General features: G+C 37.7%; 1 protein-coding gene across 3 annotated transcripts in view; it reads right to left on the bottom strand.

Moving 5' to 3' along the window:
* The window catches only part of AKT3 (AKT serine/threonine kinase 3), a 395,398-nt gene that overhangs the window by 342,676 nt on the left and 27,251 nt on the right, over positions 1-25,471 (bottom strand). Inside the window, exon 3 of one of the 3 annotated variants that reach the window (XM_060307050.1) lies at positions 6,558-6,652. The exons of the other annotated variants lie outside the window; for them this stretch is intronic. Coding sequence (XP_060163033.1) covers positions 6,558-6,652 — 95 coding nt within the window. The remainder of the gene's footprint in view (positions 1-6,557; positions 6,653-25,471) is intronic. 3 annotated transcript variants of the gene reach the window in all.

The raw sequence follows: 25,471 nt of genomic DNA, 5'->3' as shown, positions 1-25,471 counted from the left end.
AAAAATTAAATACAAAGAACAAATATTAAAAGCAGCAAGGGAAAAAAAACAAATAACATACAAGGGAATCCGCATAAGGTTAACAGCTGATCTTTCAGCAAAAACTCTGCAAGCCAGAAGGAAGTGGCAGGACATATTTAAAGTGATGAAAGGGAAAAACCCACAACCAAGATTACTCTACCCAGCAAGGATCTCATACAGATTCAACAGAGAAATTAAAACCTTTACAGACAAGCAAAAGCTAAAAGAATTCAGCACCACCAAACCAGCTCTACAACAAATGCTAAAGGAACTTCTCTAGGCAGGAAACACAAGAGAGAGAAAAGATTTAAAATAACAAACCCAAAATAATTAAGAAAATGGTAGTAGGTACATACGTATCGATAACTACCTTAAATGTAAATGGATTAAATGCTCCCACCAAAAGACATAGACTGGCTGATGGATACAAAAACAAGACCCCTATATACGATGCCTACAAGAGACCCACTTCAGACCTAGGGACACATACAAACCAAAAGTGAGGGGATGGAAAAATATATTCCTTGCAAATGGAAACCAAAAGAAAGCTGGAGTAGCACTTCTCATATCAGACAATATAGACTTTAAAATAAAGACTATTACAAGAGACAAAGAAGGACACTACATAATGATCAAGGGATCAATCCAAGGCGAAGATTGTAAACAATTGTAAATATTTATGCACCCAATATAGGAGCACTTCAATACATAAGGCAAATGCTAACAGCCATAAAAGGGAAAATCAACAGTAACACAATCACAGTAGGGGACTTTAACACCCCACTTTCACCAATGGACAGATCTTCCAAAATGCAAATAAATAAGGAAACACAAGCTTTAAATAATACATTAAACAAGATGGACTTAATTGATATTTATAGGACATTCCATGCAAAAACAACAGAATACACTTTCTTCTCAAGTGCTCATGGACCATTCTCCAGGATAGATCATATCTTGGGTCACAAACCAAGCCTTTGTGAACTGAAATCGTATCAAGTATCTTTTCCGACCACAACACTATGAGAGTAGATATCAATTACAGGAAAAAATCTGTAAAAAATACAAACACATGGAGGCTAAACAATACACTACTACATAACCTAGAGATCACTGAAAATATCGAAGAGGAAATCAAAAAATACCTAGAAACAAATGACAATGAAAACACGACAACCCAAAACCTATGGGATGCAGCAAAAGCAGTTCTAAGAGGGAAGTTTACAGCAATACAATCCTACCTCAATAAACAAGAAACATCTCAAATAAAAAACCTAACCGAACACCTAAAGCAATTGGAGAAAGAAGAACAAAAAAACCCCAAAGTTAGCAGAAGGAAAGAAATCATAAAGATCAGATCAGAAATAAATAAAAAAGAAATGAAGTTAATGATAGCAAAGATCAATAACACTAAAAGCTGGTTCTTTGAGAGGATAAACAAAATTGATAAAACATTAGCGAGACTCATCAAGGAAAAAAGGGAGAAGACTCAAATCAACAAAATTAGAAATGAAAAAGGAGAAGTAACAACTGACAATGCAGAAATACAAAGGATCATGAGAGATTACTACAAGCAACTCTATGCCAATAAAATGGACAACCTGGAAGAAATGGACAAATTCTTAGAAAAGCACAACCCTCCGAGACTGAACCAGGAAGAAAGAGAAAATATAAACAGACCAATCACAAGCACTGAAACTGAAATGTGATCAAAAATCTTCAAACAAACAAAAGCCCTGGACCAGATGGCTTCACAGGTGGATTCTATCAAACATTTAGAGAAGAGCTAACACCTATCCTTCTCAAACTCTTCCAAAATATAGCAGTGAGGAACACTCCCAGACTCATTCTATGAGGCCACCATCACCCCGATACCAAAACCAGACAAAGATGCCACAAAAAAAGAAAACTACAGGCCAACATCACTGATGAACATAGATCCAAAAATCCTCAACAAAATACTAGCAAACAGAATACAACAGCATATTAAAATGATCATACACCATGATCAAGTGGGGTTTTTCCCAGGGATGCAAGGATTCTTCAATATACGCAAATCAATGTGATACACCATATTAACAGGTTGAAGGAGAAAAACCATATGATCATCTCAATAGACGCAGAAAAAGCTTTCGACAGAATTCAACACGCATTTATGATTCAAACCCTCCAGAAAGTATGCATAGAGGGAACTTACCTCAACATAATAAAGGCCATATATGACAAACCCACAGCCAACATCATTCTCAATGGTGAAAAACTGAAACCATTTCCACTAAGATCAGGAACAAGACAAGGCTGCCCACTCTCACCACTCTTATTCAACATAGTTTTGGAATATTTAGCCACAGCAATCAGAGAATAAAAGGAAATAAAAGGAATCCAAATCAGAAAAGAAGAAGTAAAACTGTCACTGTTTGCAGATGACATGATACTATACATAGAGAATCCTAAAGATGCTACCAGAACACTATTAGAGCTAATTAATGAATTTGGTAAAGTAGCAGGATACAAAATTAATGCACAGAAATCTCTTGTAATCCTATACAATAAGGATGAAAAATCTGAAAGAGAAATTAAGGAAACACTCCCATTTACCACAGCAGCAAAAAGAATAAAATACCTAGGAATAAACCTACCTAAGGAGACAAACGACCTGTATGCAGAAAACTATACAACACTGATGAAAGAAATTAAAGATGATACAAATAGATGGAGAGATATACCATGTTCTTGGATTGGAAGAATCTGCATTGTGAAATTGACTATACTACCCAAAGCTATCTACAGATTCAATGCAATCCCTATTAAACTACCAATGGCATTTTTCACAGAACTAGAACAAATAATTTCACAGTTTGTATGGAAACAAAAAAGACCCCGAATAGCCAAAGCAATCTTGAGAAAGAAATACAAAGCTGGAGGAATCAGGCTCTCTTACTTTAGACTATACTACAAAGCTACATTAATCAAGGCAGTATGGTATTGGCACAAAAACAGAAAGATAGATCAATGGAAGAGGATAGAAAGCCCAGAGATAAACCCACATACATATGGTCACCTTCTTTTTGATAAAGGAGGCAAGAATATACAATGGAGAAAAGACATCCTCTTCAATAAGTGGTGCTGGGAAAACTGGACAGCTACATGTAAATGAATGAAATTAGAACACTTCCTAGCACCATACACAAAAGTAAACTCAAAATGGACTAGAGACCTAAATATAAGGCCAGACACTATAAAACTCTTAGAGGAAAACATAGGCAGAACACTCCATGACATAAATCACAGCAAGATCCTTTCTGACCCACCTCCTAGAGAAATGGAAATAAAAACAAAAATAAACTAATGGGACCTAATGAAACTTCAAAGCTTTTGCACAGCAAAGGAAACCATAAACAAGACAAAAACACAACCCTCAAAATGGGAGAAAATATTCACAAATGAAGCAACTGACAAAGGATTAATCTCCAAAGTATACAAGCAGCTCATGCAGCTCAATATCAAAAAAACAAACAACCCAATCCAAAAATGGGCAGAAGACCTAAACAGACATTTCTCCAAAGAATATATACAGATTTCCAACAAACACATGAAAGGATGCTCAACATCACTAATCATTAGAGAAATGCAAATCAAAACTACAATGAGGTATCACCTCACACCAGTCAGAATGGCCATCATCAAAAAATCTAGAAACAATAAATGCTGGGGAGGGTGTAGAGAAAAGGGAACCCTCTTGCACTGTTGGTGGGAATGTAAATTGATACAACCACTATGGAGAACAGTATCGAGGTTCCTTAAAAAACTAAAAATAGAACTACTATACAAGCCAGCAATCCCACTACTGGGCATACACCCTGAGAACACCATAATTCAGAAAGAGTCATGTACCACAATGTTCACTGCAGCTCTATTTACAATAGCCAGCACATGGAAGCAACCTAACTGTTCATCAACAGATGAATGGATAAAGAAGATGTCGCGTATATATATAATGGAATATTACTCAGCCATAAAAAGAAACAAAATTGAGTTATCTGTAATGAGGTGGATGGACCTAGAGACTGTCATACAGAGTGAAGTAAGTCAGAAGGAGAAAAACATATACTGTATGCTAACACATATATATGGAATCTAAAAAAAAAAAAGGTTATGAAGAGCCTAGGGGCAGGACAGGAATAAACACGCAGATGTAGAGAATGGACTTGAGGACACTGGGAGGGGGAAGGGTAAGCTGGGACAAAGTAAGAGAGTGGCACGTACGTATATACACTACCAAATGGAAAATAGATAGCTAGTGGGAAGCAGCTGCATAGCACAGGGATATCAGCTGGGTGCTTTGTATCCACCTAGTGGGGTGGGATAGGGAGGGTGGGAGGGAGATGCAAGAGGGAGGAGATATGGTAATATATGTATATGTATGGCTGATTCACTTTGTTATAGAGCAGAAACTAACACACCACTGTAAAGCAATTATACTCCAATAAAGATGTTTAAAAAAGTAAATAAATAAATCTTCCACATAAAAAAAAGAAAAGGAAAAAGTGGAATACCCAAGTGCCTAAGGCCTGACATGAGAGCAAACATAATCCATTTGAGGGACAAACAGATGAATATGTCTGGACTGCAATGAACGAGGGGATGAGTATATGAGATGAGGTTAAAGAGGCAGACAAGAGGAAATCCAGGGTAGATCTAGGTTTTAATGGAGATTGAAGTTTATAAATTGGGGGAAGAGAATACAAAACTATAAAAACAAAATTAAGTCCTAAATTGAGTATTTCTTCAGAATGAGAAAGAAAACTACATTAAATTACAAAATTTTAATAGTTCTCAAGCACATCAAACAATCCTAACATAATATTTTAAATAATTAACTCCCTGGCACACCTTCATAATAATTTTTCCTACATATCTTGGCTGTATTGCACTTGACTGTCTCTTCATGACAATGATTTTGTAATATCATTTTCTATAGAGTCATCAGAGAGAACAGTTCAGTCTTTCACCTAGAATAGAGGGTGAAAATTTATTTTTTATAATTGATAGTTTAGAAAAGTTTCTTTCAGCTTCACAACTGCCTGTTGATGACGCTCACTCTGTCCCAGCTTAAATACTTCAAATTACTGAATTTGTGAAAACCTCTTCTACATTTCTTTCACGAGTTCTAAGATTAGAAGAATGTTTAACAAACTTTAAAATGGACATCTTGGTTTCTCCTCCATTACCCACATTCTTCCAGTCCTGACTGGGTGTCACGGGACAAGTTCATATCACTATTCAGCCTCTGGCCTTGTACCTTCATGTGAGGATCCCAGCTGGTAAGCATTCTTAAACTGGGTCAACCCGCAATAACTGAACTATATGTGAAAGGTACTGCAAATCACATCTCTCCTTAGGATTCCAAAACTCCCTATGTCCACTCCAACATAACCTGCAAGGATGCGGAGTGTGACAGGGAGGAAGTCAAAGTATAAAACTATGGTGGCCTTAACCAATTTAGGTCCCGTCCAGGAAACAGCCTGCACAAGCAAGAGACCTCAAGCTTTAATTAGCTTCATGGTAACTCTACCTCTGTCCAGATCATTCTGAGCCTTAAAGATTATTGATAGCAGTTTGGTTGTTTTTTCTTCTGTAAGAGACAAGAAACCGGTAGAATTTTCACCAAGAGATTTGAATTATGTTTAAACAAGTACACACTGAGAAATGTACTGACCTAAGGCTATCCTCTAACCCTGCTCAAAAAGGGGTACTCAAGCAGGAAGTAGACCAAAATTATCCTTTCATATTCTGAAAATTTGTGTTTCCTCTTTCTCCCCATCTCTGGATTTGAAATCCCAGGATATACAAATCCAGTCATCCCACTATATCCCCTACAATAACCTCTGCTTGAAAAGAAAAGTAATAATTTCTCAATTTACAAGTTTATAATTAAAGAGTATAACAGGGCTTCCCTGGTGACGCAGTGGTTGGGGGTCCGCCTGCCGATACATGGGGCAGCCCCGGTCCGGGAGGATCCCGCGTGCCGCGGAGCGGCTGGGCCCGTGGGCCATGGCCGCTGGGCCTGCGCGTCCAGGGCCCGTGCTCCGCGGCGGAGAAGCCGCGGCAGTGGGAGGCCCGTGTACCGCAAAAAAAAGAAAGGAAAAAGAAAAGAATATAATAGCTATATGAATGTAATTTAAAAAAGCAAAATACTCAGTTACTGAATATTCTCTCTCCTACAGCTGTTTTGGGAATGGAGGCACTTTCCCAGCTGTGTAGCCCCAATTCTGACAGCCTGGCCTCTCCATCAATCAACTCCAGGAGACCTCCTTTCTGCTTAAATTAGCAAAATTTAACTAGTAACTTTTTACAAACAATTAATAATTCTGTATCTAACAGATAAGTATTCAATAAGCAAATAAGAGCAAACCAGTCAATCATGAACCCTGAAGTTATTAAAAGCATTGGGGGTAGAGTTGTCAAAAATGATTAGACGCTGTTGAACCAGAAATGCTGGAGGGTGACAGCATTCCTCAGCCCTTGAAACTCACCCATAGTCTCCTGTGCTGCCCTTTGATCCAGGCTTTGGAGAACAGTGTCATGAGAGTAGTACAGCAACTTTTCACCACACAAAATACTCCTGCTACTGAAATGCAAAAGAAATAGAAGCTGCAAAGAAAAGGAAATTAAGGAATGTAAAAAGGGGGAGGGGGCACATAAGAACTGATTTGAGAACAAAGTGTAATATAACACATACAGAAGAGCATAATTCAGACAGATATATAAATTTAGGAGTGGGAGACAGAATAAAAGCAGTGTTGGATTAGCACTGGGAAACATCACACACAGATTCCATCATTTGACAAATATTTACTGATCATTTACTTCATGTGTATCTAAGCTAGATGACAGCAGTGGGAATGGAAAAAACACTGATGAACATTATGGAAAAATTAGGCAGTATTTGGTTATAGGCATTGGGGTTATGGTTGGATAAGACAAAGGAAAAGGTCAATAATGACTGTGGTCTCATGTCTAAGTGCTAGAAAAGCGATAAAACAGTATAATCAAATAGAAAAGCTGGGAGGTATAACTACTTTGGAAGAAATGGTTAGTCTGCTTTCAGACAGGCTGAATTTGAGATAACAGGTAGCATTTTTCATATTAATTACTAATTCCCATTTCCACTTAACTAATTCAATCAAAAGAATCAAGCCCTTCATCCAACTATAAAGGATTAAGATGCATAAATAGAGAATCTGCAGCAAATGCTAGACTTCTGAGACGTATTCAAAGGCATGGGCTAGATAAGAATATTATGAGTCCACTGTTTCACAAAAGGTGTCCCATGACACATTAATCATCCTCTTTCTGAACATGCTACTGCCACTATCTCTCACATCCTCCCATCCCCTCAGATCCCACCTGAGAAGTTTCATGAGAAAAAAAATTGTGTCACAGGAATTTCTGGAGAATCTCACAAACTATAATTACTTTTTGGAATTCTACAAGGTACACTTTTGAGAACCCTACTAAGGAAACCTTCTATTTTGTTTAGTCCAGGTATTTCCCAAACTTATACAAAAGCAGAAATCTATTTTTGAGGAATACCTACCCATAATGACTTTGGGAAATGGTACACAGATAGTAAGCTACTTGAGGGCAGAGAATTTCTTATTAATCTTTGCCTATTCACTGTGCCTAACTTGATATGAAACACACAGGAAACAATGTGTGCTGAAACAAACAACTACTTATAGGGTTTATGTAAAAGCCACATACTTTGGTCCTTTTCTAAAATCTGTTCCAAAATACTAAGGATCATCTTAGGTTTTTTATAAAAGTTCTTCATATACTTCATAAAATCTCTACCATAAATTAATCATATGAGTATATTATCCCAATACCACTGGATATAAGCATACTTTTTTTTGCTTCCAAAATTAAGTCCACCCTCAACACACCTGAAGACACCTCTGACGCATAACAATAAATAACTCAAAATAGAGTATTAAGTAAAATGGCTTCATAAAAACTGTGAAGTCATATGTAACAGCAAACTACTATTCCACATACTCATTAAAGTATGAGAACTGGATGAAAAACATACGCTTTATATTAATGACAAGAATTAAAAGAAGAAAAAGTAGTGAAGAAATCTTTTTCCCTTACCTCCTAATCAATTCAGGTAAACCTAAATAGTCACTTATTCCAGTCTCCTTCCCACAATAAGGAGAAGAGGAAGAAAAACATTCTGCCACTGGGTGGGGGAAAGAACAAAGTGTGCCCCTCCAGGCTTCATTCAGTAGCTCAGGGCCAAATGAATCAACATGTTTATCTACTAATACAGCTGAGCTCACTTTACAGTATTATGCACTTGAAAGGAAATGAACTTTTTAAAAATGAAACTAGTACAAATGAGAAAGTTTTGTTTTTTGTTTCTACAAATTTAGTTAAGCTCTTTGTTTATAAAGACCAAAATTACAGAATAAATCTTTCATTGTGTCAAAATGTTTACTCCAAACTGAAGAAGATTTGAGGAAACTCAGGCTCTAAAACATTTGATCTAAGGGTCAAGGACAGTCTGACTTCTTAGTTCTGCCAGCAGTTTCTAAAACTTGCTTCCTGTACTAGGGAATGTTCACTGTTCTTGCACAAACAATAATAAAAGTCATTTATACAACCACCTTAGTTATTTTTTCCTTTCATTTTAGATTCACTGTTTTATAAGAGCAAAGGCTACAGTTAATTCTAGTAAGTATTTTGAGTTTTTATTTACCACTATATTTCTACTCATTTAATATTTCTTGAGAAACAATATGAATTTATTAGTTTATTCAAAAATACATCCTGAATGTCAATTATGTGCCAGACATTATAGATGAAGGTCAGCAAAAGAAATGTGGTTACTGCTCTCCAAGAGCTTTCAATCCAGCTGGGAAAAAAGATACTATAAAATCATATATATATATATAAATATATATATATATACAAATATATATATATATACACACACACACACACACAAATATAAAATGCAGACTATGAGAAGAAAAAAACCACCACGGAAACAAATAACATGATCTAGCCTGGGGGTTGCTTTGGTAGTGACAACTGAACTAAAATTAGCATAACAAACATTAAACATGATTTAAAACAAACACATACACACACATATCCCAAATCATGCTAGGAATAAAAATGTCCACGACTGTCGGGAGGAAAGGGTTTTTAGGGGCAATGGTAAAATCTATATGACATCGAAAAAAATAACAGTGATAGCTTCATGTGAACAGCACTAACAGATCACTTATCTCTGTAGGAAGAAAAACAATGGCTAGTCCTGGTATATTTCCAGTCAAAAATAGGTTTTATAGCCAGAACTATTTTCCAATGAAAAAGCCAAACATCAGCTATTAATCTAGTTATTGTAATCGCCAATAATCTCAAGTCTTCCAAACAATTATATTGCGTTTGTAACAATACATGTATCCCAAGCCTTAACACCTCACAAAACCCAGGTCGCAAAAAGACAACTTCAGCTTCACAGATCACAGGATCATATGATATTAGAGCAGAAACAAATTTCTAGATGTTACCTTACGATAAAACACTTTCACTTTTCAAACCAAACATGAGACCCAAAGTGGGGAAGTAACATATACAACCATCATTCATCTAGTTAGTAAGGAAGCTGACTAGACCCTGGATCTCCTGAGTCCCAGTCCTATGCTCTTTCTACGGCATTACAATAGCAAGTATATCAAATGACAAGGAACACACGTGTTGCAAATAAATAAGGAAAAGTTTAAAAACACAGGAATTCCATTTCAAAAATGTTACATACCTTCAATTGACACACGGTTCCCTTAAGTCCCTCTTAATGTTCCCTCTTACTACATACCTCAAGGGTAAAAGTGAAGGAAACTACGAACATTTACTGACCCTATAGGGTCCAGGAGCTAGGTTGAGTGATTTTATCTATTTTAATTTCACTTAAATCATTACAACTACCCTCTGAGTAGGATATTATTAATCTCATTTTACTGATTTAGATTTTATTTAGATTCAGAAACACTAAATAACTTACTCAAGGTTACACAGCATAAAAATGGCAGCGGCAGGATTTGAATTCAAATCTATATGACTCTAAATCCACGTAGCCACTTTACCACAAAAAAGTAATTTTTCACAGGAAAATATTACACAAAACAGTTCAGTCTCCCGGAGCACTCATCAATGTCCATTTAACTACTGAAGAAAAGTTTTTTAAGTTTGGTCTGGGAATCTCATAACCATTTACTACATTATTTTACAAGGAAGAACCAAGTTTTAAACAACTACTTTACGAGCAAAATTTAGAACACATTCTTAGATTGAATATTGTTTGTATTTTCTTTTCAGCATCCTTTTCAATACCACTGTCACTGCCACCCAGAAAAGCATCAGCTACCCATTCCTATGAAATGTTGGTTCACGAATAGGGAGAAGGGTACAACGCATGACCACTTAAGAGAACCACATGAAAACAAAAACTACATTTTAATAATTCTGATTTCTCCACTGGTGGATAACCCATTAACAGCTCCAATCAGAAGAGAGTATACTACTCAAAAAATAAGAACTAGTAGTGCAAGTAAAGCAAAGCACATCATAATTGAAAAAAGACCGACTTCTGATTGCACAACTACACATATCACAGAACTAAGTTTCTGCTTTCCCAGCTCTGCAAAATCTACATCAGGTACTCAGCTTCTGATAGTTGATATCTTCTTTCTGCTGTCATCTCTCATCCAGTTCTCTTTACCCTCATGGATTTATGCTTTAGTTTTCTCTATCATTTTAGTAGGGAGAGAAACAGGTGTCTTCTCTGATAATAATATTAGAGGATTTTTTTTTAGGCTTTTTTTTGATCCCTATGGTGTCTGTTTTCTTCCAATACTCCAGGTATCACTCCCCTCCTCCACCTCTTTATTTCTGTTTGCTTATTTTGACCTCTCTTTTTTTATGGAGGCTTTCCTCAAATGTCTGATGGTCCTGGATTCTTAGTTCATAGTTAAGAATGACATTCTGAAAAGAATTGACTGAAAGATCTGTGTGGGGGAATAGGCTTGTCAACAGGTGTAATTCACTCTGGGGTCTCTTGTGGCAAGCCTACCAGTACCTTAAGATAGTTCAGTTTTCTGCAGGAGATGAGCTGGATAAACTGTGAAGTTCTGGAAGGAGAAAAGAGGAAGCAAGCTAGAAGTTCCAGAGTTTGGATGTACATTTCCCTTAATCTTCCTGTTTTAAATAATCAGCCATCCACTTGCCCCTGGTTTCAAAATGCAGGCACTTCTTCAATTTTATAAAGAATAAACCTTGGTCTACTGAGGCCAGGATTGGTGGTGGAGGCAGTCACCTACCTATAAGGATACACAGAAAGAACCTATAAACGTACCTATTTTCTGACCAATCTCCGTTTTCAGCTCCACTTCTGACCTCAACTTTCCTTAGTATCTGGTGCCTCCCAATGCTGAGCCTCTTGGGAGCTTCAGAAAGACACAATACAGATAACCCTTGAATACATGAGCTTAACTGCACGAATCCACTTATACACAGATTTTTTCCACTACGTAAGTACTATAGTGTAACATGATCTGTAGCTGGTTGAATCTGTGGATACAGAACTCCAGATATGGAGGGCTGACTGTAAAGTTATACGTGGAGTTGCGACTGCGTGGGGGTCCCTTGTGTTGTTCAAGGGTCAACTGTATTACACCTCTTACAGGTATTGTGCACTTATAGGCATTGTAACTTTTCCTTTCTGCTAATCAGTTACTGCCTGTCCATCTGCTTTCTGATTTCAAAAAATCAGCTATTTCTGACTCCTGCTGTATCTCATTCAGCAGGAAATGGAGAGTTACCGTCTAAAGCAGCAGTCCCCAACCTTTTCAGCACCAGGGACTGGTTTCGTGGAAGACAACTTTTCCATGGACCTGGGTGGTGGGGTGGGGGGGAGGCGGCGGGGGGGGAGTCAAGCACATTACATTTATCGTGCACTCCATTTCTATTATTAATGCATTGTAATATATAATGAAATAATTATACAACTCACCATAATGCAGAATCAGTGGGAGCCCTGAGCTTGTTTTCATTTGCCACTCACTGACACATATTTTGTTTTGTTTTTGTTTTTTTAATTAATTAATTTATTTATCTTTGGCTGTGTTGGGTCTTCATTGCTGCGCACAGGCTTCCTCTAGTTGCAGCGAGCGGGGGCTACTCTTCGTGGCGGTGCACGGGCTTCTCATTGTAGTGGCTTCTCTTGTTGCGGAGCACGGGCTCTAGGCGCACGGGCTTCAGTAGTTGTGGCACGCAGGCTCAGTAGTTGTGGCTCATGGGCTCTAGAGTGCAGGCTCAGTAGTTGTGGCTCACGGGCTTAGTTGCTCTGTGGCATGTGGGATCTTCCCGGACCAGGGCTCAAACCCATGTCCCCTGCACTGGCAGGCGATTCTTAACCACTGCACCACCAGGGAAGTTCCACAGATAGGGTTTTGACATGAGTCTGCAAGCAACTGATTTATTATGGTCTCTGTGCAGTCAAACCTCTCTGCTAATGATAATCTGTATTTGCAGCCGCTCCCCAGTGCTGGCATCACCGCCTCGGCTCCACCTCAGATCATCAGGCATTAGATTCTCATAAGAAGCGCGCAACCTAGATCCCTCGCGTGCGCAGTTCACAGTAGGGTTCGTGCTCCTATGAGAATCTAATGCCGCTGCTGAACTGACAGGAGGTGGCGCTCAGGCGGTAATGTGAGCGATGGGAAGAGGCTGTAGATACAGATGAAGCTTTGCTCGCTAGCCCACTGCTCACCTCCTGCTGTGTGGCCCTGTTCCTACCAGGCCACAACCAATACCGGTCTGTGGCCCGGGGGTTGGGGACCCCTGGTTTAAAGAGTATAGTCATCCCTCGGTATCCACAGGGTTCCAGGACCCTCACAGATACCAAAATCTGTGGATGCTCAAGTCCCTTATATAAAATGACATAGTATTTGCATACAACCTATGCATACCCTCCCATATACTTTAAATCATCTGTAGATTACTTATAATATCTGAAATGATACATATGCTATGTAAATAGCTGCCAGCACAAGACAAATTCAAGCTTTGCTTTTAGAAACTTTCTGGATTTTTTTTTTTTCCAAAATATTTTCAATCTGTGATTGGCTGAATCCAGAGATGCAGAACCTTTGGACATGGAAGGAGCCAAGTGTACAAAGTTTCAGTTTTGCAAGATAAAAATAGTTCTGGAGATGGATGGTGGTGACAGCTGTACAGCAATGTGAATATACTTAACGCCACTGTATATGCTTAAAAATGGTTAAAATGGTCAATTTTATGTTATGTAGATTTTACCACAATTTTAGAATATAATTTTTAAAAACCAAGGTTTTAAAAAAACCACTTCCTGAAAGTCTCCTTCCAAGATCACCGTCTGCAAAGTTATCTCTCTCTCCCCCACCAGGGTAACTCTAGTTTTCATAGTACATACCATGGTTTACTTTCTTTGTAGCACTTATGGCTGTATGAAATTATCCTGTTTAACTACTTATTTATTATTTCTGTCCTTCAATTAGAGAGTAGGCACCTGGGCCACCTTCTGACATCACCTACACATTATGGTAATAAGACAATGGTAGGAAAGCAATCAATAAACATTTGGTAGGGGACTTCCCTGGTGGTCCAGTGGGTAACACTCTGCACTCCCAATGCAGGGGGCCCAGGTTCAATCCCTGGTCAGGGAACTAGATCCCACATGCATGCCGCAACTAAGAAGTCCATATGCCGCACCTAAGATTCCAGCGCAGCCAAAATAATAAATAAATATTTAAATATTAAAAAAAACATTTCATGCATAAATTAATTGGTTTCTGGGTCCTAACCCAGACCCCTTGAATGAGAATCCTGGGATTCTCAGACACTGATTTATAAACACAGAAAACTTGCTATTTATGACACAGTAGCACCCCTCCCTCCAGTTAGAACAATTTGACACAACTGACCCTTAAAACAGATACTCTTTTTTCTTACCAATGAAGACCCATTTGCTTTTGTTTGGAGCACTGAACAACAGTGAAGTTACGGATAAAAGGAGTTTCTAATTATTTTCATATAGGAATATCAGACAACACAGTCAGTATAATTCCTTTAATTCTTTTTAAATGATTTTAGCACATATGCCTATTAGAAGAGCTTCCAGATCATAAAGATGTTTACTGATCTATTTTATTATGTAATTCAAACATCAAGGTAGCAAAACAAACAAACAAAAAACCAACCCTCTTTTCTATTTGTGTACTTGATATTATCTAACTTCCTACAGGAATTTTTTCTATCATCTTCTCTCTCTTGTCCTTTAATCTCACCTTGCCAGTTCTTAGCTCACTCCTAGACAGCAAATATATTCATCTCATCTCCTCACTATAAAAAATAGTCACTTGACCATACAACAAACTCAAGCTACCATCTTCTCTAATCCCCTTCACCACATCAAGCTTCCTAGAAGACTACTTTCTCATTTCCCATTGATTCCTCAACCTTCAACTCCAAGGCAACTAATAAGGCTGTCAACCCCTTAACACAGCAATTGCCCTCTCAGCAGTGACCAATGAGCTCCCCTCTTTCTAATACTCATCATATTTCCCTATCTGTTTAAGTTCTGCTCCTCCTATCAGATGACTTAAATTCTTTTCATCCTTAAAAAAACCCAGACAGTTCTGGGTGCGAGCCTGGCTCTAACACTTGCTACACTTTTCTGAGCTGGTTCACTCAGGGGCTGGTCTGTCTCCCTAAGGCATGAGTGCAGGCAATACTTATTCATCTTTATATCCCTGAGCTCAAATGGCACATAGTAGACTCTCAATAAGGTTTGTGGGAGAGCAGGAAGAAAGGACAAAGGGGAGGGGTGGGAAGGGAGAACAAGGGAGAATGAGGGGAAAGATGATACAGGAAAACAGTTACACTTAACCTTTTTATCCCTAAGTACAAAGCAGAAAAATTAACCATAATGGAGCCTCAATGTTTGGTAAATCTAACTGAACGCCTACATACTACCTTATTTAATAGTTTTGTTTTATTCAGTTTCATTAAATATTTACATTTAAAATTCTAAGAACTGTACATTTACCTTAAAGGTGTGGTTGTAAAAATCAAACTGTTAACTATAGTTGTAGACAATAATAAATTCATAGTTCTAGAAATTATTAGTCAGTGAAGCAAAAATATACTTTAGCATTCCTTAACTTCCAGATGGGATAAAGGGGGACACAGCTAGGCTGGAGTCAATATGATATGAGGTAGAAATAGGACAACATTAAAATATGGCAATAAGGTAGGTTAAAAAAAAAAAAAAGCTCCATAAATTCCCTACCTAAAATTAACTTTTAGATCTATGAAGAAACTGTCATAAATAAGTTGATAGCTTTTTAAAAGCCTTTTCAAAAGTGTGATTTCTGTTACTTAAGGAAAAAGAAGATATCCCTAAATTTAAAAACAAAGTACACGTAAACAAACTGCTTTAAATAAATGCTCTTTCACTATATTTCAAGAGAAAACTGTCTAATACTTTGGGGCACTTATTAAACAGTGAAAAGGAAAATACCTCTTTCTAGTTAAAAAGAGGATGAGGATAATTAGAGGAAATAAATCAATTTCAACAAATTTTAGTTCCTACTCTCTGCCATATCTCCAAGTTTCTATTCCCTTTACTTGCTTTTTCTCCAGAGTTCTGTCCTCCCCCTCTTCCCTTAAGCATATTCGCAAAGCGTTCTTGTGTCACAAGACATAATGGCTAGGAGCACACCCTTTAGGACCAGTGTGCCTGCATCTGAATCCTGACCCCATGACTTACTAGGTGTGTAATCTTAAGACTTAACCTCTCTGTACCTCAGCTTACTCATTTTTAAAAAAGAAAGATAAAATAGTACCAACCTCACAGGGTTGAATGCTGCCTGGCACATCATAAGTGGTTCAAAAGTGTTAGCTAGAGGGGGACCAAAAAATTTATCATCCAAACCAGGGCACTTCTGAGATTTAAAGAGAAGACTATAAATAATCCCACTGGAGCAACAGGGCATAAACCAGAACTGTCCCAGGCAAATCAGGACAGAGTAATCCAATTAGTATAAGATGAACTACAAATGTTGATATGCAACCGTTTCTGCCCTACAAATATCACATAGTTAACCTAATATTGTTCACTTCCAGTTAAAGAAACCTACTTATATACCATTATCTCTGAAAGTGGGTTCAGTGGGGGAGAAAAAAAGGGAAAATAGGTCAAAAAGTTTCAGAAACATCAAATTAAACAAAGTTAAACAAGTTTCTTTCCATCTAGCCTACCGAAAAGTCATTGGTATACTAAAGCCTTAATTAATCTTATAGCTTCAATTTTATTTTGCAACTACAAAGCTATTATAAAATAAAATTTAAACGAGCCACTGGTTTTTTTTCTTAATATAAAGTATGTTATCTATCTATGTTCACTGCTCTTTTCCTCAGTACCTAGCCCATAATGAATAAATATTTGTTGACTGAATACTAAAAAATTTCTCATGAAAAATTATTTCAGGAACTAAAGCAAAATAAGAAAAAAAATAAAACCCTAGTTTGGGATTTTGGATGAGCTTCTTCAGTTTTGTGGCGGTTTTGTTTTTCGATTGAAGGTTCCAGTAGAGTCCTTAGATAAAAACTGCATTGGAGGACTTCCCTGCGCAGTGGTTAAGGATCCACCTACCGATGCAGAGAGGACACGGATTCAAGCCCTGGTCCAGGAAGATCCCACATGCCATGGAGCAGCTAAGCCCATGAGCCACAACTACTGAGCCCACGTGCCACAACTACTGGAGCCTGCATGCCACAACTACTGAAGCCCGTGCGCCCAGAGCCCGTGCTCTGCAACAAGAAGCCATCGCAATGAGAAGCCCACGCACTGCAACGAAGAGTAGGCCCCGCTCACCGCAACTGGAGAAAGCCCGCACGCAGCAAGGAAGATCCAACGCAGCCAAAAATAAATTAATTTAAAAAAAGGGAAAGAAAGAAACTGCCAAATTGTTAAAAAAAAAAAATTGCATTGGATTTTCCATGGCATTTGTTCTCGACTAAATGTGGTTTGCTGGTCATGAGGAAACATACTCAGAAGATAAAAATACTTAGAAGATAAAAATATCAGTAGTAGTAGCTAATGTATAAGAAAAATACTATGCTTAAAGGGCTTAAGCCCTTTAATCTTTACAATAATCTTAAGTGATATCTATCTAGCTTGATTTCGGGAATCTTAGTAGATCCCAAGTCCACAGCTTATTTCCAATGGCCTAGTCAGAATTTTCTTAAGTTTGTATGCCTCATTTTTGCTAGCATAATTTGCCTTTTATCAGGTATATTCCAACACAATCTCCTACTAAGCCTAACTCTTGGTAAGATAGCTAACCATTAAGTGCTCAAATCCTGTTATGAAATGGTCCATATGAATTCTCTACTACATGGTCTCAAAGGGAAGCATGTCACAGGCATAAGGCAGCTGTTATAAATATACATTTATAACTATACATTTGTAACTTAACAGTAATTTTCCTAGATAGAATTTATCAGAAAAGTTATTATGGGAGAAATGAACATTCATGTAGCAAAAATAATTCCAAATATCAAATTTTGGAGCTTGTAGGGGACTTTACAGAAACTAATAAAAGTAAAAGTTTACTGAGCAGAAATCAAATGCATTTCTATCCTTACACTTCAAATCAGGTGGTATTCTTCTTATTATTATTATTATTTCCATTCTTTACATGAGGAGACAAGGTTTAGCAATCTGTCCAAGTTTACACAGCTGGTGAGTAGAGGAGCTGGAATTCAAATCCAAGTCTGTCTAACATGAAAACTAGGATCATTAATTTTCTTTACAGTATATTAAGATTCCTCCTATTTAACATTTTTCTGTAACCCAAATTACTCTATTAAAAATAGCAGAAATTTAGAGCTTCACAAGATCTCTAATCCACCTATCTATTTTTACAGTCCCAGTGGTGTAAGTAGTTTTATGTGTTGTTTACATACAGTTAGTTACTGAAAGTGTTAAGATTAAAACTCAAGACTCCTGCTAGATACACATCCAGGTCTTTTCAGCATCACACAATGTTTGTTTTGCTACTATTGAAGTCAACCCATGAACGACTGCTCCATTTTTGTGAAGGCCTGGAAATACTATGATATATAGCATAGAAAACACTTTTACTTGTAAAAAAGAAAAGGCTTCTACAGTATCTTTATGAAATCATAAACTTAAAAAGCTGTTAAGACTCATTTATATAAGCAATCAAAGGCTGATTCTTTCCTAAGGAATTTGACACAAGGCATTCATTACACTACTTGGTTTGTTACAAAACAAATAAGTACATACACACACACACACATACATACATACATACAACTAGAAGGAAACGTGCCAAAGTTTTGAGCCACCACCCTTCAGCTCACAGTTATTGTGACCTCCTTCAAGAAATGATCACATAACCCAGGCTCTATACTAGCAGAGTATACCCCTGGCTACAGTGACAATTAGGGGTGAAAAAAATGACACAATCTACTCTGGTATCTGCTATATGGCTGGTGGGAAAAAGCCTATCTTCCTTTTGGATAGTGAGCCATGATGATATTGCCCTCGGGCTTCTAGTAACCACATGCCTACTACAGAGCACAACCTTGCTTGAAAATGAGAACATCACAGACGGAAAACAGCAGAATGGAGCAGAAAAAAGAACACCTGACGTCATCACCAGGATTCCTGGATTCGGGAATACCTGAAATTAGTCCATGTTGGATTCCCCATTTACATAATCTAATAAATCCATCCCCTCTTTTTAATTTTTCCTTCATTGCTTAAGCTTGTGTTGAGTTGTTGTTGCTTAGAATTTGAAAAGTCCTAATTATTCTCATAGAGAAAAGTCCTTAGTTTAAAAAAACACTGCAAAATTTTAAACATTGGTTAAGTAATTTTATCTATATATACTTTTAAATTTATATACTAACAAAATTTTTTAAATTAAACCCAGTAATATTGTGTTCCTAAACAGGGTTTTAAATCTTTACGTATTAACAACAATTGCATTTTTAAATATTAGAGTATTTTGATGTTCAATATTTTCTTTGTATTAAAATGTTTCTAATGGTAGAAAATACCATGTGTCTACCCCTTTGCCCTTTAGCCTTCTGCCATGCCGCTCTCCAACTTTAGATTACGCTGGGTGGGTAATTCCTCTATTAATGCTCCTGGAATACATAAATCAAATAGAAAATTCAAAAACCAAAATGATTTTGCTCTATCCAAACTCACAGAGAATGTAATAGCACCACATGTAAGTTCCTTTTTTACACTTCTCTTCCTTAATAATCCTTCCTTTTCTGTTCTTCCTTCATGATCACTTCCTTCCCTTTGGACCAACTAGAAGCTTGCCTCTCCTCCTTTCCAAGGCTAATCCTTTCTCTTATGTTCTCATCTCTTCCCAACCCTTTGCTCCATCAATTATGCTCCGCCAACTTGTAGTATGTCCTTTCCCACTGGCATGTTCCACTCTGTCATCATACATGTACAAGGCTTTCTCTAACTTTTAAAAGAAATTTCACTTGACCAAACTGTACTCATTCCATTGCTACCCTACTTTTCACTGCCAAAGTTTTCGAACAAATGGTTTAAATCCAGTATTTAAGCATCCATCATTCTTTTTCCCCAGAAAAGTGGCTTCCAGCTCCCTCCCCCAAATCACTGAAACTGAATTCACAAAATTATTTGTCAGATCCAATGGCCTCTTTAAATTTTTTCATTTCCTTTGTACACTCTGTTGTGATATTAACCATCCTCTTGTAAAATTTCTTGTCAACTGGTTCTAATGACACTACTGTTTTAGCTTTCTTCCTTCCTAATAAATAACGCCTTTTGTACTTCCCTAAGGAGGTCACCTTTTCCTCCCATTCCTCAACTGTTAGTAGAGTTAAGTGTTTCCCGGGTTCATTCTTCAGTCCACTGCTTTCCGTATACTTTTTTTGAAAAATTATACATACCATTAAAATTCAACTGTGTTGTTCTCCTGTATGAGAAAAAATTACACACACGAAAGGCTGAACAACCATTTCTATCATCCCCTCCCCCAAACCAGGACCACTTCTGAATTTCCTGAAATGGCATCACCAGGCTCTAAAACCAAGCCACACAATATCACACCTCTGGGCATTTGGGCCCATCTTCTATTGCCTAGAATACTCTTCCATTCTCAATCTAAAAACTTCCCCTCAGACTCAAATGCCACTTACTCTGTGAAGCCTTTCCTGTCACACACCCACTTCCCAAGCAATGTGAATTCCTAGTTCTCTCTCCTATACAGCCTTGGCACTAAGTAGATACCTTTATTATAGAATTTTTAATGATTTTATATAGTATACATCCCTGTGATAGTACAGTATCATCCTCAATGATAGTGTTTCAGGGCAAGAGACATGTTTTATTCTTTTTGCTTCTTCTTGCTACAACATGGTAGGCACTAGATTATTTATTGGAATATATGCTTCAAAAGCCCAGGTTCAGGGCTTCCCTGGTGGCGCAGTGGTTGAGAGTCCGCCTGCCGATGCAGGGGACACGGGTTCGTGCCGCAGTCCGGGAAGATCCCACAGGCCGCGGAGCGGCTGGGCCCGTGAGCCATGGCCGCTGAGCCTGTGCGTCCGGAGCCTGTGCTCCGCAATGGGAGAGGCCACAACAGTGAGAGGCCCACGTACCACAAAAAAAAAAAAAAAAGCCCAGGTTCAGAATGTCAGTGACATCCTAAGACATTTCATATACCTACACTGCTTTTGCACATGTCAAAGTTCAAAGTGACTGTTTCCTGAACACAAAAATCATTTACTGACTATACCAGTGATTCAGCATATATGCTTTCCTGCTGTGAATATTATTCTATTTTTATATGCAGATGTGTCTTACCTTCTCAACTTATCTGGATAAGTGTTTGAGGCCTACAGCTTTTAATGTTAAGTACATTATACTATCTGGTGTGACTCCTTACACTGTAGCTGGTATTCAAAAAGTATCGCACAACTGTTCGATGAGCCTCACTGTTAGGAATTCTAAAAACTATCCAACAGATCTGTTATTAATTTATTGTTTTAAATTAAATCAAAGTTTTTCAAAATTCTTCATTAAGAAAAATAAACGTACATGGAACTCAGACAATAAATATATTCAAATCCACAGTCCAAATAACATATTTATTATTAACAAGAAAAAACAACAGTGGATTCTTTCAGTGGGGCTAAGGAATTTTATTTTTTGCAGGGAACTGCGAATATGGCTATATTATATGGCCATTACAAAGGAATTTTCCTTTGGAATTCACAATGTAAAAATTGATTCAGGCAGTGGCACCAATGGAAGTTTAAAACCAAAGTGAAAAGTTGTTGGGAATTATGACCCCACAGGTTTGTAAATGGGGAAAAAAACATATCTATAGTGAAGCGATCCAGAAGTCACCTTCTTGATCAACTATACATCATCTACACAGTATTTTCACCAAAAAAGGTTCAACCTGGATGTAATAATAAAGAAAAATTAGACAAATCCAGAATGTGGAATATTCTACAAGGCAACATGATGCATAAAATCCTCAAAGAAAATTAGAATCAATGTCATAGAAAGCAACATGTCACATTTTTATTATTCCAGAATAAAACGGACTAGAGACATAAGCAAATATACTGTATAGATCCTAGATTTTTAAAAACATATAAAAGCTTTTTTGGACTGCCATACTAGATATGATTGTTGAATGTATTAATTTTCTTAGTTGTATTAATGATAGTTATAAATACCTCATTCTCGGAGATTTGGGCTAACAGAACTAAGGGATGGAGCAACATCTGCATCTTCCTTTCAAATGATTCAACCAAAAAAAAAAAAAGTAAAATTGTAACTGTGTGAGGTGATGAATATGTTAATTAGCTTAATTACGGTAATCATCTCACAATGTACACATATATCAAAACACTGCATTGTATACCTTAAATATATGCAAGTTTTAGCAAGTGTACCTTCAAAGGTGGGGAAAAAAGCACACATAAAGCTAATGTGGTAAAACATTAAGGATGTTTACATGCTCATTAACTCTGTAGCTTTTACCTTTTCTGTATAACTAAAATTTTCAAAACTCTTTTCAAATAAAGAGTTAAGAGTGAAAGTAATTTCCTCTTTTCATTCACTTTAAAGATAAGTAAATTGATAAAAGCTGAGTATAGAGCCCTACTGTATCTAAGATTTATTTATTTTAAATACTTCTATACAAAATTAATAAGTTGACCTCTGAGAATATACACTATGTAAACAACTTTGCTTACTAAGAAACAAGGTTAAATGGTAAAACTAAAGGTAACATAAGTAGAGTTCTTCCCCATTTTACACAAAAAATTCTAGTCCTTAGCAATAATTATTGATAACTCCTTTCTCCACTGTTTAACAGAACACACATTAATATTCTTGACTTTACATGTTTTTCCAATGACAAACAGTCAGCCCATGATTCTAACAGATGAAGACCTTTGAAATCAGAGGTCTTATTTTCCCTCTGTGTTCATGTTCTCCCCCACTTCCAGGGCTGAAATGTCTGCAGGGTTCTGTTCTCAGCCTGCCATATTTCAACTTGTCACTGCATTAGTTATCTATCACTGCATAACAGATTACCACAAAATTTAGAGCTTTAAAATAACAATAAGCCTTTATCATCTCACAGTTTCTGTGGGTCAGGAACTCAGGACCAAAGGCACAAAAGGCACAGGGAAACTACTACAGTATTGCTGCTCAAAAGAGAGAAAGCAGGAGGTGGATGGGAGTCACTGGCTCATAGCAATTCTGAAATCCAGCACAGTACAGCCAATCCCGGATCAGAATTTAAGGCCTGTTTCTGTCCTCTAGGCTCTTGGTTCTGCTTTCCAAGTCATCCTTTCTTTTCCATAAAGGATAGCCCATGTTTGCAGCTGTGCAGTTTTCTCAACATGCTTCCCGCCTGCAGAGGTTCAGGGATCCAAAGGCTGCTTTTTGTTTGTACTGTCTTTGTCCAAGTCCAGTGCAAGCTGACAGTGTTTTGGCCAATTCACTCTCATTAAAAGAAAGAATACGAGGGGAAAGGGAGGAAGAGAGGAGAGAAGAAACTTTGTGGATCTCCTGAGAATCTTATCACAGTTTACTCCATTGTGAGACAAAGGCCATATCCATAAATCTCTTCAAGATAAGCCCTTCCTTCTATATGGTAGGCCTCTGATGAGATTGCTGAGGGACAACTCTCTAAATGCTCTTAGAACCCCTACTGTTTGACTCAAGAGGTCTTTGAGACAACTTGGATCTTTCTGAGGTTTTGAAGGATTTTAAAGTCACATCCTCAGCTTCATTTGTAGAACATGTTTTCCTGAGTGTCTTGGATTTGCTGTTTCCCAGAATCTACTCCTTAATTTTAGCAACACTGGTCAAATGAAGAAGCTAAGAATTTTCAAACTCAGCAGTTCCACGCTCCTTTTTGTTTAACAGTACTTCCTTTGATTGGTCCCTCTCCTTTTACATTTTATATATAAGCAGCAAGAAGAAACCATTCTGCTTACAAAATTCCCTTAGCTAGATCACCTAGTTCATTGTGTACATTTTCCTGCTTCTCATTTTATAGCCGGTGACAGAGTTCCTAAACTTTCTGCCACTACAGAACAAGAATCTCCTTCCTCAAACTGCTGATAACATTTTTCTTACTTTTCTTTAAGCTCTTACCCACAGTTTTCTCAAAGGCCTCAAACTTCCACTAACAATCTATTCAAGGCTTTTCAGGCTTTCACTAATGCCTCAAAATCTTTCTAGACTGTGTCCACCACTGAGTTCTAAAGACAGGCCTCCATTTCAGGTTGTTGTTATGGCAAAATAAAACCACTTTTGATACCAAAATCTGTACAATTTCTATATAACTACCCCAAAAGTTAACATTTCAAATACAGTAAACTTCTGCACAGTTTCAATGGGACAGGAGGGGCATAGTCAGGTGGTTCTGGACCAGGATCTCTCCTGAGATTGCAGGCAGCATGTTTACCACAGCTGCAGTCATCAAAAGGCTTTACTTGAGTTTACTTAAGTTATGCACAGGTTGAAATGCTTTCTAAACTAGCATTTATCTTATGCGTTTTAAATCACAAAATTTAAGCAATTTATAATTTCACTACAATTTTATGGGTAACCAGCTGAAACCATTTTTACAACATGTAAAAACTCAGTAGTGATTGGGGCTTCCCTGGTGGCACAGTGGTTGGAAGTCCGCCTGCCGATGCAGGGGACACGGGTTCGTGCCCCGGTCTGGGGGATCCCGCATGCCACGGAGCAGCTGGGCCCGTAAGCCATGGCCGCTGAGCCTGCGCGTCCGGAGCCTGTGCTCCGCAGCGGGAGAGGCCACAACAGTGAGAGGCCCGCATACCGCAAAAAAAAAAACTCAGTAGTGATTATCAAAAGCTGAAGGGTTGTCTCCGTCAAAAGGGGCTATCTAGTCATCTTCCACTAGATTCCTAAACCAAAGATTCAGGGTCCTACTGTCAATAACAAAACCTGGTAGACACCACCCCAGTGTTTCTGACATGACTCTAGCCCAGCTACCACACCTATGATTTATGTTGTGAATGAAGATTTAGATTCCATAAAATTAAAGATAAAAGGCACAAAGAAAAGGGAGAAGGTTAAAATGTAGCATATATTAAAAGAAAACTAGAAAAGAAATGCATACAGGCAAAGTAAAAACAAAGGCTGAACTAAAATCCACACTGTACCAAAAGAACAGAAATTTAAATCAGTGAAACAGAAGACAAACTACAAAAATTCACTGAGGACGAAAGAAAAAATAAAAAGGTAAAACATAAGGGAAGAAACATAAGGGATAAATCATGGAAGGTAGAATGCAAAGAGCCAATCAAAAATAATGCACCATGCTACTACTGTAGATTAAGGGGCCACAAATTCTTTGCCACTCTTTTCATCAGGAGATGGACTCTGTTTCTCCTCCTCTTGAATCTAGGCTGGCCTTGTGACTTGTCTGACCAATAAAATGTATTAGAACAAATGCTGTGCCAGCTCTGGTTCTAGCCTTTAGTAGGGCTGGTAGTTTGCATTCTCAGAAGCCAGCCAAATGCTCTGAAGTTCAGGCTGTCCTGCTGAAGAAAGACAACAGGAAGGAGAACCAATTTACTCCCAGTCAACATTCAGCACCAAGGACCCAAATATGGGAGCAAAGCCTTCTGGGATCTCCCAGTTCTGCCTAGTTACCCTCTAAATGCAGCCAACTGAGTGACCCCAATTGAGATCACCAGAATAACCACTGAGTCAAACCACAGAATCATGAAAAATAATAAATCATTGTTTTAAACCACT

This window comes from Globicephala melas, chromosome 1 (assembly GCF_963455315.2).
Source record: "Globicephala melas chromosome 1, mGloMel1.2, whole genome shotgun sequence".
Lineage (NCBI taxonomy): Eukaryota > Metazoa > Chordata > Mammalia > Artiodactyla > Delphinidae > Globicephala > Globicephala melas.
Note: the sequence above shows the minus strand (reverse complement) of the source record. Positions and strands in the feature narration are given on the sequence as shown.